At 48.8% G+C, this 16912-nt stretch overlaps 1 protein-coding gene across 6 annotated transcripts in view; it reads right to left on the bottom strand.

Moving 5' to 3' along the window:
- The window catches only part of bmper (BMP binding endothelial regulator), a 50210-nt gene that overhangs the window by 17200 nt on the left and 16098 nt on the right, over positions 1 to 16912 (bottom strand). For 5 of the 6 annotated variants that reach the window (XM_073049918.1, XM_073049927.1, XM_073049889.1 and 2 more), the window contains 12 exons: positions 16468 to 16567; positions 15269 to 15351; positions 11934 to 12024; positions 11380 to 11462; positions 9402 to 9501; positions 8923 to 9032; positions 7673 to 7810; positions 6473 to 6577; positions 5681 to 5726; positions 4330 to 4656; positions 3393 to 3729; positions 1507 to 1637 (listed from right to left, as the gene is read on the bottom strand). In XM_073049918.1, the coding sequence (XP_072906019.1) occupies positions 1507 to 1637; positions 3393 to 3729; positions 4330 to 4656; positions 5681 to 5726; positions 6473 to 6577; positions 7673 to 7810; positions 8923 to 9032; positions 9402 to 9501; positions 11380 to 11462; positions 11934 to 12024; positions 15269 to 15351; positions 16468 to 16567 (1651 nt within the window). The remainder of the gene's footprint in view (positions 1 to 1506; positions 1638 to 3392; positions 3730 to 4329; positions 4657 to 5680; positions 5727 to 6472; positions 6578 to 7672; positions 7811 to 8922; positions 9033 to 9401; positions 9502 to 11379; positions 11463 to 11933; positions 12025 to 15268; positions 15352 to 16467; positions 16568 to 16912) is intronic. The other variant, XM_073049938.1, reaches the window with a different exon arrangement.

Genomic DNA, 16912 nt, shown 5'->3' with positions numbered 1-16912 from the left:
CAGAGGTTGGTGAATTACCACAGACAGCTCTGCAGGCCAAGTCATTGGCTATATTTAAGGCAGAGGTTAATAGGTTCTTGATTATCAGGGCATCAAAGGTACAGGGAGAAGACAGGAGAATGGGGTTGAGAAGGATAATAAATCAGCCACGATGGAATGGCAGGGCAGACTCGATGGGTAGGATGGCCTAATTCTACTCCTACATCTTATGATCTTATTATTATCTAAATAGCCAGCCAGAGGTGCTTTAACATCAGCACCAGATTTTGAGGCGAGTAGTTCTGGGTTCGAATTGGGCCAGCTCCTTGTACATTTTACTTCTGTGCTGGGTTGATCGTTGAGCTAGCAACACGGCCTCATAAAAAACATAAAAATACTAAAGAAACGGCAAGGTTGCCGCACAATGCGTCACAAAGTGCAAAGAGGAATAACAAAATGACAAAACAGTTATCTAAATGGAGAGAGACTGCAAATGAGTGTTCAAAGGGATCTAGGTGTTGTGCATGAGTCACAAAAATATCAGGCAGGTCCAAAAGGTAATGAAGAAGGCAAACCATTTGGGCCTATATTCCAAAGGAGTTTAAAAATAGGGAGCTTTTGTTCTAATTATCAGGGTGTTGGTGAGCTGGAATACTGTGTACGGTTTTGGTCCACTTACCTAAAAATTATATGTAATAACATTGGAGGTGGTCCAAGGAGAATTGCCAAGCTGATTCCTGGGATGAGATGATTGTCCTATCAGGAAATACTGAAGACTGCATATTTATTCCTTAGGGCTTACAAGAATGATTTTATTCAAACATATCAGATGCTAAGGGGAGGGGATTCACAGTCAAGGGAACATAGCTACAAGAGGAAGGTCATTTAAAACTGAGATATGGGGAAAATTCTGATGGCAGTGACTCTCTGGGGTTCTCTGTCCCATTGAGTGGAGAAATCTGGATCATTTGAACTGGAGGTGGATAAATATTGGACAGATCAAAGAATACAGGGGAAGTGGCACAGGATTTGAAGGCAGTGTAGATTAGTCATGGTAATAGTAAATGTTGACTCAGGCTTGAAGGGCCAATTGGCCTACTCCTGATCCTATTTTATTGTGGTTTAGGCTGAAAGATACAATGTCTCCTGAAGAACGTGATGATCAGGATCAGTGGCACGGTTTAGAGCTGGTGTAGCTGTGTGTTAGCAGTAAACGTATGGAAGCTGCTGCAGTGCATGGGTGAGAAACAGCCAGGGTTGGGCACTAAATCCCTGGAGACTGAATGGTGTGTGAGGCTACTCTAGATCCATGCCACATAAGCAATGAAGGCCTTATGACTAGTGAGCATTCCAGAGGCAGTTGCACCAAGTCCCCTGTGAATTCGAACGCAGGTGCCACAAGTGAACACAGAAGACAGAAGTTCCCAAAGCACTCCACACAGTCTTATCCCAGTACAAAGTGTGAGCTCTCATTGTGCAAACTTTGCTCACAAGTAACCAGATCAGGCTGGCTGCCTGTCCACTTACCCAGGCAGCTCATCTCTGGCTTCCAGTGCACATGCACACCTTCCCTCTGACAGGCCCGTGTGTAGGCAATTAGAGACTCGCAGTAACAATTCTTGTGCATGGGGCACTCACACATGTCAGTGACACAGGATCTGTGGGAAAGATAACAGGAGAAGTAAAGGCAAAATGTCCACATCCATATCCACCATTCCCTGTCCACACCCAGCTCCGCCATTCTCACCTCACATCCACCATCCCTGTCCACATCTACTACTACAGTTCGATGTCCTTATCCGCCATTCCTTGTCCACATGTACAGCTACCATTCCCTATCCACTAACACTCTGCTGGTTACATCTTCAAATGCCTTTCTTAAATTTTCCTGCCTTTTGCTATGATGTTAAGCTCAGGCACCAATACCCTCTCGGTGGATGTAAAAGAAGAGTTCATTGCTTCCTTTGTATCCGCCTGAGTGGTTGGATTTGGGCGGGAGGGGGGTAACTGGTGCTGGACTCAGAGTGACTCTCCCATTATCAGAACTAAAGCCAATAATTTGACAATTAATTTGCTGTTGGTGAGTTACTGCTATGCACAAGGTGCCCTGTCTTCCTGTGTCACAACTAAATACTTCTAAAACATTCAGTGATCGTGTGCCCTGCAGCCACTTCTTGCAGTAGAGATGCAAGTTGTCTCTGTGCAGCCCCCTCCCCCTGTTCTGTGTCGAGTGGGAAGTGGTTCACTGCTCCGAGAGTGGAGTCACCGAGAGTGACCAACTTCGTCCAAGTCACAGCAGGGTTCAGCATAAAGCATCTGACCCAACAGCAAGATCTTCACCTTTACTCCTGTTCCAAATACCACAATGTTTCTGACCAGCCTCATTGCACAATGCTCTGTTAGTCCAGATCTTTAATGACTAAACTGTCTGCCCTTCAATCTTGACTATTTTATAGAACAATGAACTCTGTCTTTCAATCTACTTAGTAATTCAGAGAACCAAAATATCTGTTTCCCTCCCCCCACCTTTATAGGATGAAGTATCATAATGCCCAGATGCCCCAGAACATAATGTGACCACAGACAGTTCAGACAGGAAAATCTCAGGCGCTGAGGAATTCAGTGATTTACTTTGTGAGCCAGTGACATTTCATGTGATGCTTTTGTGGTTTGCCAAGACTTCACCTCAGGAGTTTATGGAGCTTCAAGTTTCCATGAACAAATCTAGTCATATTTGGACAGAAATTCTAAATCTCTGTAACAGTTAGCAATGATACACACAGCAACAAAACCCTGAGTTCACACAAAGCCCCCAGTTAATGCCCAGACAAAAGTAAAGCACGGTTCTTCTGTGCCTGTAGAGATACCAATGTGGGCACAGTCTGCCATCTTGTGGTGAATCGGGACATAGCAGAATACAGTTCTTCAACCAGTAACTCCGATGACCAGGTCAGATTCCCACTGTGTCTGCTCAAAGATGGTCCTGGACAATTTTGAGAACAGGGATGGGGAGGGTGATGGGATCACATTTCGCTGCCCTAACTCTCAGGGATGTACAAGTCAATTTTGCTGTTGCCTGTTTCCCCAAGTCATCCCAGAACCCATCCCCCCCCCACCCATGGGTGTGATGCCAGACAAGTGAGACTGGAGTCTTATAGAAGCTGCAGCAGCTAAAGCAGTATCTTACCTCCCTCTGAGCCCCATTTTCAGAGCCCTTACAACCACTACTGACCCTTGGGGCACCCAACAATGACACTCTGGACACACACCTGTACCTCAATACCCAAATGATGATGCTTGGGACACACTTATACCCTCTGCTGACACAATACCTGTATCTCTACAGCCACTGGTGCCCCTTGGGACACACACCTGTACCCGTACACCCACTAGAACACCCTAGTGACACTCACCTGTAGAACAAGACATAATCGACCTTGGAATGACAGTTCTTGAAGGGCCAGGATTTGAGTCTCTGGCACTCTCTGTGAGCACGGAACTTGACTTTCACAGTGCCGGAGCAGACGTGAGGCCAGAGCCTTCGCTGGGCCTGTTTACACACTTTGTTCCTCTCCACACGCCATGACTCAGCAAAAGCATCCACATCAAACTTGAAACTGCCGTCTCCACCGATCAGATCATCTCGTCTGTGTCCGTTGTAGTTTCCGCACAGACCGCAGAGTTTGCCCTTCAGTGAGGGAGCTGCCATAACCTCGACAAAACTGTCTCCATCCCACGAGATCTCAATACCTGTCAACACAAGATCTGTTACTGACCATACAGTGTTCCCTCCCTTCACACCCGGGCCAACAACCATTGTGCAGTACCGTGGGAGTGTCACACACCCTCAGTCTGGTCCTCACACCCCCACTACAGTACTGAGAGTGTATCACATCATCGTTGGCCTGGTCTGCCCCTCACTGCAGTACTGCTGGAGTGTCGTACAATCTCAGTATGGTTCATCCTCCCCCCCCCCCCCCACCCCCCACTGCATCACTAAGGGAGAGTCACATTACCCTCGGTCTGGTCTGCCCTCTCAAAGCACTGGAACTGTCCTAGAGATCCCAGGAGCAGAGTGTAACCCCCACCAACCCCAGCAAACTGATCCCTGCCAGCATCCCAGTGCTGCCCACACAAGCTTCTCCGGACCAACCAACAATCTGCTGGAGGAGCTCAGTGGGCCAAGCAGCATCTGTGGGAGGAAAGAAATTGTTGATGGGAGGGGGGTGAGGGGCAGTTTTCACCTGGATCTGAGGGGGGAGTGAAGGACAGTTGTCACCTCGGGTGGGAAGGGGAAGGGCAGATTTTACCTGGTGTGGAAAAACAAGGGGTTCCACTGCTGCAACTCACCTACTGCTGTCGTTACTTTGAGCAAGTAGCCCTCCAGCTGAATGGAGAAGTTTTGTCCCTGATGGGGCAGAGCGATCTTCACCCCATCCTTCTTCACGGTCAGGTGCTGAAGCAAGCTGACAGTCCCCGTGCTCAGCACCAGGTCGATTGACCTGGTCCAAGAGTAGGCCTGTGTGCGCCGAGCGTCGTTCTCCACAAGCACCTGGAAACTGGCAGCACGGGAGCAGTCCTTCACCAGAACATACTGGCATGTCCCTTGGAAGTTAAAGGCCCTTCCGTCAAAGGTGTTATAATGGGGGTCACCGAACACCGTACAGACGCCGGGTTCTGTGTGAACATAAACACAGGGTCAGCCTGGTTCAGCACCTCGACAGATCATTGTCCAGAGACAGGAATGATGGGATGGCACAGTAGCACATTGCTTTACAGTGCCAGCTTTTAACGATTGAGGGTTAATTCCCACTGCTGCCTATAAGGAGTTTGAACTTCTCCTCCAGGTGCTCCAGTTTCCTCCCACATTCCAAAGACGTAGGGTTAGGGTTAGTGAGTTGTGGACATTGAATGTTGCCACTTGAAGCATGGGGACCCTTGTGGGCTGCCCAGCCCAATCCTCGCGGATTTGACGCAAATGACGCATTTCATTGTATGCTTCAATGTACATGTTAAACATCTGTGACCCCCTCTTTAATCCTTAATTATGGCCACAGCACAGGTCGGGCCCAGAGACAGACAGGAATGGCCCATAACAGCCCAGCCTCAGTGGCTGGGTGGGGCCAGAGGTTGAGATACAAAACACATCAATTGCTTTCAGTAAACATCATAAACGGAAATACTGAGTTGGTTCTGAGGAAGTGATTGGTAGGAAAGTTTGGAACTAATGTGTGTGATGTGGTTTTAGATGGTGCTCCATCTGGGGTATGTATAAACATGAATATGTGATCCTGAGGTATTTGTGGATTAAAAAGACAAGAAAAGGGAAACAAGTAAATGGGGTCTGTTTGGAGCAGTGGGTGGGAAGTGGAATTCTACAGGGATCCGTGCTGGCTGGCAGTCCAGATGTTCAGGGCTCATTTCATCTGTTCAGACTGTCAAAGTGTAGCATGTGGGGACTAGAAAGGGTTACAGTGTCCGGAAGCACTGTAGGGGCCAGAGGGGGTTACCGGGGGGGCATAGGGTTCAGAGGGTTTATAGAAATGGGGAGAGGATTAGGGGCCGAAAGGGTTACAGAGACCAGAAGGGGGATAGGGGCCAGAGATAGGAAGGGTGTAGGGGCTGGAAGGGATAACAGAGATGGGGGCGAGTCAGGTATGAAGTATAAAAGTGTTCATGTCCACGAGAGGTTTGCACTCACTTTCAGTACAAATTGCACAGCACCCATTCCTGTTGATGGTCTTTCCCTGTGGGTGAAACACATTGGTCAGTACATAGATCACAGTTAATTGTGGGACTTGCGCTTTACCGGGGGAGACGGTACTTTCTGCCCAGCTTTGAGAACACGTCGACCAATTCACACGAGTGAATCAAGGACATAAAATCTGTCCGGAAGATCGTTCAGAGCTGTGCAGTCTGAGTGGAAACACAGGGCTTTGACCTGACATTTTAACTGTCTCCACAGACACTGTCTAGCCTGCTGTGTGTCACCTTCAGGTTCAGATTTTGGCATTTTACATTGTCTACCCTGGCACTTTGTCTGTCATATTCAGATCTCTGCCGGGGAGGGGTCGTGACCACTGACTAGGCAGCTGGGGAACACCCGGAGTGGAACATTCACTGCGATGGGAGATGGGGGGTGGGGGAGCATAAGCCCCAGCATGGAGCAGGTGCGTTGAAGGGCATGTTCCCTGCTGCACTCAGACTGTCCTGCACTCGAGTGCCAAGTACTGGAAGGAAATGTTTCTATGTCTGACTGGAAAACAAATCCTCACCTCTGGACATGCAGTGCAGGGCTCAGCACCAGACACAGAATTGGGTGTCAGTGTGTGAAGGACAACTCTAATAGTCTGAGCACAGCACTGCGTAAACACTAGATACAATGAGGAAGAAATGGTCTGATATACACACTGGACACAACGAACCCGTACAGGGCACTGTGCACTGGTTAGGTGGCACTGTAAACATTACACTGGACACTGCACTCACTCACCACTGGACAATCCTTGACTGGGGGACACTCCTTCCTCCGACATTCTGTCACTCCCTTTTTACACACACACAGCGAGCAGTTAACTGCTGACCACATTTCTCCATCCTGCAGCAAGGGATCAGGAAAGACAGTGCTGGATTACAACCACCTTCTCAGGACCGAACTTCTAAACCACATGTCACCACCCGTGCATGTTCCAATAAATACTGAGCCCCTGGGTCCTGTAAAACCTTAGCCCGTTTCTGTCACCTGTGGGTGCAGCAGGTGCTCCCCCTGAACAGGCTCACCCGTCCAGCTGGTCAGGGTGTCCCACACCACAACCACAACTCTTTGCCCAACTGCTGGGTTCCACTGCTTAACTCTGTGTCCTGGGGCCGAGGCTGAGATCCAGAGATACAAGACCCAAGAAACCTTTGGGTTAAATACATCAGTTCCCTATTCCTTTCCAGAAACTCTAAAATGTCAGAGTTCCAAAGAAAAAATAGGGACAGTGGTTCCTATTCTAGACCAGAATATGGAGAAAACAAGAAGACCAGTGGAAAACAGGAAGCTCCGTTGGGAAGAGTCTGGAGGTGTGGTTACCACATGCTTGGACAACACTAATGGATGATCAGGCTGTACCAACACTGATGGCGTCAGTCCACCAACAATATCACTGCTCTAATTGATTACTACCCCATGAGGGGTCCAGGGAGAGGTAGCACCTCTGGTGTAGGGCTTGTTGGGTCCATTCTGGGGTAGCTCACTAAGCTTTGGTCCCCACCGGACACACAGATCTCACCTGTGGCTCCAAGTAGCTGTCTGCAGCAGCCACACCCCAGTACACCACTTTGACAGGTGCTGGTAACCAATGGGCCTATTACACCAGTGAGATAGGGACATGCCTGTCCTCGCATGCAAAATCGGCTCCAGATCAGATCCAGTGGCCAGGAAGGTGGCTCTGCAACACCCTGTGGAATCGAAGCCATGACAAGGCACTACTCTAGTCATGGTCATCCACTACAACCAAGGAACACCTCAGTTGTGATGCTTGTTCATACCACTGGATCCAGACTTCTGGGGTCAAGCAAGTGGAACTGCCCCAGTACAACAGCTTTTCCACTTTAAAAACTCTCCCACACAGGTTTCCTGTCACCACTGGACACAAGAGACAACCACCACCCTGTGGGGGTGAGTACTGGTGTCTGTGACAGCACTCACCTTGTAGACCCTGTTCCCAACTCGACAAAGTTTGAACTGCTCAGCGGAAATGTGGGACAGACATTCCTCACAGCACTGCCCTCGATCCCGGCAGGACCCGGGGGGAGAACAGTGCTTCCTGCAGATTACGCTGGAATCCTGTGTGAAAACAAGTGTGTCAACAAACTCCAGACTCAGAAACATGCCTCTGACTGTCACAGCAAAAAAATCCGCAAGATTTTATTAACAGGCACATTAACTAAAGCAACAGCAGGGGTCACTCCACATCCAAAGACCAGCCACTCGACAGGATCACAGCTGTTCCACTTCCCCACATGAAACTAACACCCCCAAAATCCACCAATCTGTGGTGCATGCTAGTCTGCACCGTGAACACATCGAGTACCAACCCATGCCGTAAACACACAGACCGAATCTGCTGAACCTTCAGCTCCTGGGACACAGAGTTCTGAAGATTCACAGAAGAAGCTGTTACAGATAACCAGTGTCTTTCTTGAGTGTGGCCCCAGTCCTTGTTATCAGTCCAGATACACAGCCTCCCGGGATCGAGTCCAGCCATGGGCCACAGTGGCCCTGGGTGTTGGGTGCGGAGGTGCGTCGGGATTGAACCTGGCTCTCTGAAGTTGTGGCCTAACAGAAGTGCATGGTTGACTGTACCCTCTGCACAAGCCAGCTGGACCCACCCCTCTCTTCCTTATACAGAGGCCAACTGTTCCAATATCCCTTAGATGTCTGGACACACCAAGGCAAAAAGTGGCCGTGGTGTGTGGACTTGTTGGGTTTATAAGTCTTATCTCCTCTGAGTGTCAGTCAGGAAAACTGACCAGAGGACACCAGATCTAGGTCAAAGACTTAGTTCCCACCCTAACATGAGTCCTCAGCACCCCTAGACTAAGATCACGGCTTCTCCCAATCCCATCTCTCCCACATCCCTTCTCTTGTCCTGATTCTATCTTTTCCGATCCAAATTCTCCCATTCACAATCACCTGTCTCCTGATCCCACCTCTCTCAGATACTCATGTCTCTCCCCCCAACACTCCTAACTCTCCCACCTGTCTTTCCTACCCCTATCTCTCTCCCCAGACACCTCCATCTCAGCCACCTTCAACTTTCAGCCCTCCACCATGTCCCTACCCCACCATCTAGTGATGCAGACTCCAGGCTGTTTTCCATCTGCCCAGTGCTGACAGGGAGGATGTAACTGCAGCCACTCCACTCTCCACACGATAGTATGCTTGTCTTCACTTACCTTGCACACACATGAGGTGCAGTTATCATAGGCAATCGAGGTTTGATGCTCGTAGACCTTACTGTGAAACAAGCAGCTCCTGGCACTCAGGTCAAACACCCGTCTCTGACCTGCACCAAGGCAAAAGCATGCAGCACGTTACAGGAGGGACACACGCCCACCTTGCTTCCAGATTGAAGAGATGGCCCTCACAGAGACCAACTGCTTCTAGAGTATGTGGCACGGACTGTTCGGCTCGTCTGCTCTGTGCCGAGATTTCCTCTCCACCCAGGGTTTCTGCCTGCCTTCATCTCCCCAATTAGAATCTTGCTCCTTGGTCCTCTAGAGAAGGCTGGTCTGTCTAACCTTCTCCTTGGTTACATCCTTAGTGTCTCCACGGAGTAATCAGTTGAACCACGCATTGAGTTACCCAATGTTACTCAGTAAATCTTTCCTTCAGCACGAGTGGACTTTACGCTGTGAAAATTGAATTCACTCACCAAAACACCGGGGGCAACATTTTCCAGCCGGCACTCGGCTGAGGTGATGCGGGCAGGAGAGAACGGGACAGACCTCACGGACACAGTGCAATGCGCCACCCTGTACACAAACAGAGACCACAACATCAACACTTCTCCATACCGTCAGGGCCAGACTGTACAAGGTCAGTGAGAGGGACGACAGAACGACCCCTGGGCCTGGTGCATGGGCTGTGAGTTGAGACAGATGTACCAGTGCAGAAGAATCTGCTGAAACAGGACACAGAGCGGGGAGAGCACATCCCGTGAAGACAGCTGTCACAGCGGGAGCTTGCTGTGCGGCCTCGGGAGCCAGGAAGCTCAACCAACACGGGTTTAAGGTAGAACCAGGGAGGTGGGAAGGGTACATTTCATGTTTCAGAAGGACAGACAGTAAAAGAAAGGAGGTAGGTAGCTACATTCATGAAGGATGAGATTGGTACTGAGGAGTGATGGGGAACTACAGCATTAAAATACCATCTGAAGCAGAATCAGTGTGGGCCAAAGGGGAAAATGGTGAGGGCGAGCGGGATATTGGCCACTGACAGGTCAGTGTCTGGTACGTAACACTGTGCCTTGTCCCACAGGGCAGTCAGGATGTAACCTAGCTTCCAGGACAGGGTAATGTTCACCTGGAGCAGCAGACACGGGCTCACCTCTGGACTTAGAGGAGTTGCATGTTGCTCCATTACAGGGTGTGCCCACAGTAAAGCAACACAGGGCTTCGAGGCCCCGTGATCCCAGCTCTGTCTCAGGAACAGAGGACTGAGGGAAAGGTCAAACCTGCCGCAAAATGGTGCAACATTCCCACTGATTCCTGGTATCCCCGGCCTGTGACTATTCAGTGTGTGGAACCATCTTTGGGATGGGATTGAGAGCATCAAGTCCTAATAGTGAATATACAGAGATCCTGGGTAAGGCACAGGAGAAGAGCACCAACCTCACAAACCCCTTCCCATAGGAGGCAGGCTATAGTGTAATGACATGGGGTACAGTGCAGCAACACGAGATACAATGCAATAAAATAGGGTACCATGTAATGATACAGGGTACAGTGTAATAACATGGTACAGTGCAATGAAATGGAAAACAGTACAATGACACAGGGTGCAGCTTAGTGAAATGGGGTCAGTGTCATGAAATAGGGCACATTGCAATGAAATCGGATACAGATAATGAAGCAGGGTACAATGTAATGACATGGTATACAATGTAATAAAATGGGGTACAGTGTAACAACTTGTGGCACAATGTAACGAAATGGGGTGAAATAGGGTACAGTGTAATGAAAGGGGTACAGTGTAATGAAATATGCTACAGTGTAATGACAAGGGTACAGTGTAATGAAACAAGAAACAGTTTAATGAAATGGGATACAGTGTAATGAAAGAGGTACAAGTAATGAAATGAGAAACAGTGCAATGAAGTGGGGTACAATGTATTGAAATGTGGTACGGTGTAATGAGAAGGGGTACAGTGTAATGACATGGGGTACAGTGTAATGACAAGAGTACAGTGTAATGTACAGTTTAGTGAAATGCAATGCAGTGCTATGTAATAGGGTACAGTGTAATACAAAGGGGTACATTAATGAGCCTTCAGTAATGGATTCCTCAAGGAGAAGCAATTATAGCTCATATGGCTTCAAACTCAGTTGCTAAGTTGGGCAGAGCAGTGGCAGATGGAATTTAATCCAAATATGAGGTAATGCAGGGAACAGAGAGTTGGGGAAAATGGGGTGCTTGGAGGGAATAGGAGGTCAGGAGGGAGAGGTTCAGGTGGGATGGAGAGCTGGAGGCAGGAGCTAGAGATCTAACTTGGTTGCTAATGCGAGCTTCCACCAATGCAGCACTTGTCCACCTGTCCCCTGCAGCACTTTGCCAACTGTGTGTGGGTCAATAATCTTCCTCGGGGCTCCCGGGGAGCTGATGCCCTCGCCAGATTCCCCAGTCACACTCACCGTGCAGGAACATTTAATACAACGGTCTCCATCTGGATAGAATTGTTCCCCTTCCTGGTAGTGGTGTCCACCAAACTCACAACCTGGAGTCAAACAAAGAGTCATTGGGTCAGTCAGCAATCATCCAGAGTTGACCTAGTAACAACCTGGTAATGACCTGGAGATGGCCCAGTTACGACCCAATGGGGAAGAGCTCAAGCTGAGGTTGCAGAGAGTGGGGCCATCTCACAGCCAGAACCCCAGACCCCACCTCCCCGGGTGGAATGGTGGTCACAGCAGAAACCTGTTCACTTTGCCCCACCACAGGACTAACCCTCTCGACAGCTCTTTCTGCAACAGGCCCTGCCCTCAGACCCAGTTTCCTCCCTCTATCCTAAAGACCCCCTCCCACTGCCACAAGCTCCTCCCCCAGATACACAAGCCAACAGGGCCCTCCCATATACCATAAACCCCGCCCACTGATGCAAGCTCCTCCCAAAACCCCACATGCCCCTCCTCCAGACTTGAAGACTCGGATACTGACACAAGCTGCCCTTTGCCTCCCAACCACTCACCCGGACACACTGGGCAGCAGCCATGCCTGGGCTGGACGGGATGCTTGCAGTGGACCACACACAGCACTTCTGACTCAGTAATAACACCCTCCTGCAGGCAGAAACGACAAACAGAGCGTCAGCTCAGCTCATGACAGTGGCAGGTGCCCACACTGGCACAGGCACTCCCTCAGCACTCACTGAGTCCCTACGGTCACTGAATCCTGGTGACCATGACTACAAGAGCATGTCAGGGGCTGCAGCTCCTCGATGAGTGACTCACATTCACACTCCCCTTACCCCTTCCCACAGTTTGATGGCAACTGAATGATACCGAAGAGGTCTCCATCCATGGCCACACCCTGACAGATCGGCTGAAGTGCTACAGGCACAGATCTAAAGCTCTGATTGCCCAGTCATATCTGCCTCCCTCACATTCCTGTGAGCCTAATGGATGCTGAGACCGTGCATTAACAACCTTGGGCTTCAGCAACCTCGGAATTACGTCAGGTTAGTTAGTCTGTGGTACAGCTATGGCCATTTCAAACCCAGTCCCAGATGCTGGAGAGGCTGTGCAAGGCAGGCTGAACTGGGAACAGTTTCTTTAAACCTGGAGCCACAGTCAGTCCATTTTTATTCTTATTCTATTTTAAATCTAAGGTTTGGGCCAAATGTGGGTAAACGGAACTAGCCCAGGTGGGAATCTTGGCTGGCATGGACCAGTTGGGCCGAGGGACTGCCATATGTCTTGTACTTGTCAAAGGTCTTGACTCGCACATAGGCCAGGCCAGGGAGGGTTGGCGGGTTTTCTCTCCTCGATGACAGACAGGCTGTTACAACATCCAGATGCATTGTGGTTGCTATTATTCTTCTTTTAAGCTACATATTTATCCATTAATGAAAGATACATTTCTCAGGAGCTGTGATGGATTTAAACACATCTCTGGGTTACCAATATCTTCACAACTCCACTACAGTCCCTTTCCCAGTCACCACAAACCCTGCATCTCCTATTTGATGTCAACATCCCAAGCTCCAAAGCTGGTTTCTTCCTGCATCATGAGCAGTACTGCAGGGGAGGGGCACACATCCTTCTGGGCGCAACATCACTCCCAGATTCAGGAGCATTCGTGGAGGTCAAGTATCTCCATGCTAATGGAAGGGGAAAAGAGGATGGTAAACTTTCAGCAGACCATCTTTTGGGTTGATGGGTGTGTCGCCTCCAGAGACTAAATGGACAAGGCCTCTACTCTCCATGGTAGAAAGTTGACCTCATGGAAGCCTGAGGGTTCAGAATAATCAGAATATGGTAAATACAGGAGAAGGAGCCTCCCTGCTATTGTGGACCTTGAAAAAGCAGTGATTCAAAAGGCAGCAACCATCATTAAAGACCCTCACCACACAGGACATGTCCTCTTCCCATTATTTCCATAAGAGATGATTACAAGAGCTTTAAGACTCACACTCAACATTTTAGGAACAGCTTCCCCTCCCTCCATCAGAGCTTTGAGTTGTCCATGAACCCATCAACAGTACCTCGCTTTTCCTCTTCTGCACGTTTTAATTTAAACATTGTAATTTTTTAAGTCTTGCACTATGCTACTGCCACACAAGAACTATGACATATGTCAATGATAATGATTCTGGTATTTCTCAGAGACTTATCTCTGCACAAATGCTGCCTGACCTAGCAGTTTCTGTTTTATCTCATATCCTTGGACTCACTTTATATCGCACACTGTCGGAGCAGTGCTGCCAGGATAATCAGGGACACGACCCACCCAGCCAACACACTTTTTCTCCCTCTTCTCTCCGGGAGAAGGTCAGGAGCTTGAAGATTTGTACGGCCAGATTTGGGAACAGCTTCTTTCCAACTGTGATAAGACTGCTGAACGGATCCTGACCCGGATCTGGGCCGTATCTTCCAAATATCTGGACTTGACTTGCACTACCTTACTTTCCCTTTTCTATTTTCTAATTATGATTTATAATTTAAACTTTTATTATATTTACTTTGATTTGTACTCCAGGGAGCACGAAGCGCAGAATCAAATATCGCTGTGATGATTGTACGCTCTAGTATCAATTGTTTGGTGACAATAAAGTATTCTCAGTACCAGTAAGTATTTTGTCCAGCTTGGAGTCAGAACTAGGGCCTAGCCTCGGGATAGGGGAGCAGCAGTGTGGGGCTGGAAAGGGGGTCATGAAGTTTGGAAACTGTGGAGTCACTGAGTTCACTTAGAGATGTGTTGATTTCTGGATAGGGAGTGGAAGGATAGAGAATTAGTGCAGGAAGATGGGACTGAGATAGGCCACAAATGGAGGAGCAGGGTGAGGGGAACTCCTCCTGCTCTTATGTAGCAGGACAACTCCATAGTCACTCAATCCTTGATGACAACTTGAGTAGCACTCTGGATAGTGTAGAAGGTTGTCAAAGGATACAGTGGGATATAAATACTTTGCAATTATGGATGAAAAAATGGCAGGTAGAGTTTAATCCAGCCAAATGTGAGGTACTGCACTTTGGGAGATCAAATGTAATCAGACAGTACACAATTAATGGCAGAATCCTTAACAGTGTTGATGAGCAGAGGACCCTTCGTGTCCAATCCATAGCTCCATGGCTACATGGGCTGTTAAGGTGCTATCAAAGGGATATGTATGCTTGCCTTTATCAGTCAAGGCCATGAGTTCAAGAGCTGGGAAATTGTTTTGCAGCTTTATAAAACAATACTTTGAAGTATGGCATTCAATTCTGGTCACGCCATTATAGAGAGGATGTGGAGGCTTTGAAGAAGAGGCAGAGGATTCAGCTTGCTGCCTGGATTAGAGGGCATTCGCTATCAGGAGAGGCTGGACAAACTTGAGCTGTTATCTCTGCAGCAGTGGAGGTTGAAAGGAGACCAGACAGAGGTCCGTAAGATTATGAGAGGCATAGACAGAGTAGACAGCCCGTATCTTTTTTACCAGGGTCAAAATGTCTAATACTAGAGAGTAGGCATTTAAGGTGAGAGAGGGGAAGTGCAAAGGAGATGTGTGTGGGCAAGTTTTCCTTTTACACTGAGAGTGATTGAACGTAGAATGTGCTGCCAGAGGTGGTTGTGGAGGCAAACACTATAGATGCATTTACGAGAATAGAGGAATATTGACATTGTGTAAGCAGAAGGGATTGTTTTAGTGAAGTGCTTAATTACTAGATCATTTCATTTGGCACAACATTGTAGGCCAAAGACCCCGTTCTGGTGCTGTACTAAGTCTATGTCTCACTGGGGAGACAGCATTCTGACAAAACTTCTGCATTACGATTCACATTCCCTGGCCTGCGATCACCAGCAGGCCACAGACAGATTACGTACCTGACAGGTCCGGGTCAAGCAGGGTTTGGAGGGGACAAGCCAGTCTTCGGAGCTGTTGTACACCTTCCCATCCAAGACACACTCTGCAGAGAGGAGACAAAGACTGGTGGAGGTGAAGATTGGTTGAGATCATAAGGTGATGACCCACCTTCCTCAGCACCTTCTAAGAACCGTACCCAATGGGAGGCCATTCAGCCCACCTTACAACTACCTAGGCTTACTCATAGCCTTCTATTTTTCTAAGCTCCATGTATCCATCCAGGAGTCTCTTAAAAAACCTCATCATTTCCACCTCCACCACTGTTGCCAGCAGCCCATTCCACGCACTCACCACTCTCTGAGTAAAAAGTTTACCACTGACAACTCCTCTGTACATACTTCCAAGCACCTTAAAACTATGCCCTCTTTTATTGCTTCAATAAACTCCTGTCTCCCTATGCCCTTTGTCACCACCCTTCCCTCTACAGGACTGCCCTAGTCTCTCCTTAGGTCTGCAGCTCTCATGCTGGGACCACTCCTGTAGATCTCACCTCCCCCCTACAGGGCCATCTACTGGTGACATTTTCATCATCTGTGTTAATGTAAACATTTGGTGGCTTGATTTCTGCAAAGATGGACTAATGTCAGCAGGGACCAAAATCCAGAAGCCCTGTCAGTGGTTCTGTATCACTGGAGATTGACCGGAAGGATAGCTGAAAACAAGGGGTTAAGTTAGAGACAAGGCCAAGGGGTGATCTGAGCACAGCTTTCATGTTGTTGCGTGCGCGCGCGTGTGTGTGTGTGTGTGAGAGAGAGTCAATGCGTTTGCAAGAGTGACTAAGTGAGTCTGTGCCTTTTTCAGTGAGAGAGAGAGAGAGACAGACAGCTGCTGCTTCAGGGTCTAGGTCTACGTGCCTGACAGTCAGGGACAGAAGTGAAAGGTGTTCAGTCCAGTCCCAACTCAGAGAGAGTTTGGGGACACAAATCATTCTCGGATAAATTGACGGACTACATCTTGAGCAAAAACACAGGCTTCAGACAAGCCCACAGATCATGTAACAGATGCATAGACAGGTGTACAGACACACAGACAGGTGTACAGACACACAGACAGACGCAGAGACACACAGGCAGCCGTACAGACACATAGGCATGCACTCAGATACACTGACAGGCAGACCGGGGCACAGACACACAGACAGACTGTAACCTGGGAGCACCTTTGCACTTCTCACAGCAGGCTCCGGTCTGTTTGATGACGAGCGCACAGTGTTTGGGCAGTGGGGGACACTTCTCTCTGGTACATCGCACCTCTTTGTTCTGCAAAGGAAATGAACAATGAACAGGGAACTCAGAGTAGAAGCTATGTGTAATAACAGCAGCACTGGAGGAGAGGCAGGAGTGGGGAGTCCTGGGGTGTGAGGATGGACCAGGAAAAGGGGAAAGGTGAGGTGAAAGAGGCCATGGAGGACAGTAGGAGGGTCAGTAGAATAAAGGGGTGACAATGGAGGGAGGGGTGGAAGCAGGAGGGGAATGGGGATGGGGGCGGGGGTGGGATTGGGGACAAAATGCAAGGCAAGTGCCTCTTTGTTCTCTTAGAGACATGTGGTTCTTTATATTCCAGCGCGGACAAAGCCCACACGGCACAGGGATTAAATTATTGTC

Source organism: Hemitrygon akajei, chromosome 1 (genome assembly GCF_048418815.1).
Source record: "Hemitrygon akajei chromosome 1, sHemAka1.3, whole genome shotgun sequence".
Classification (NCBI taxonomy): Eukaryota; Metazoa; Chordata; class Chondrichthyes; order Myliobatiformes; family Dasyatidae; genus Hemitrygon; species Hemitrygon akajei.
This window is presented reverse-complemented; position numbering and strand designations above follow the sequence as displayed.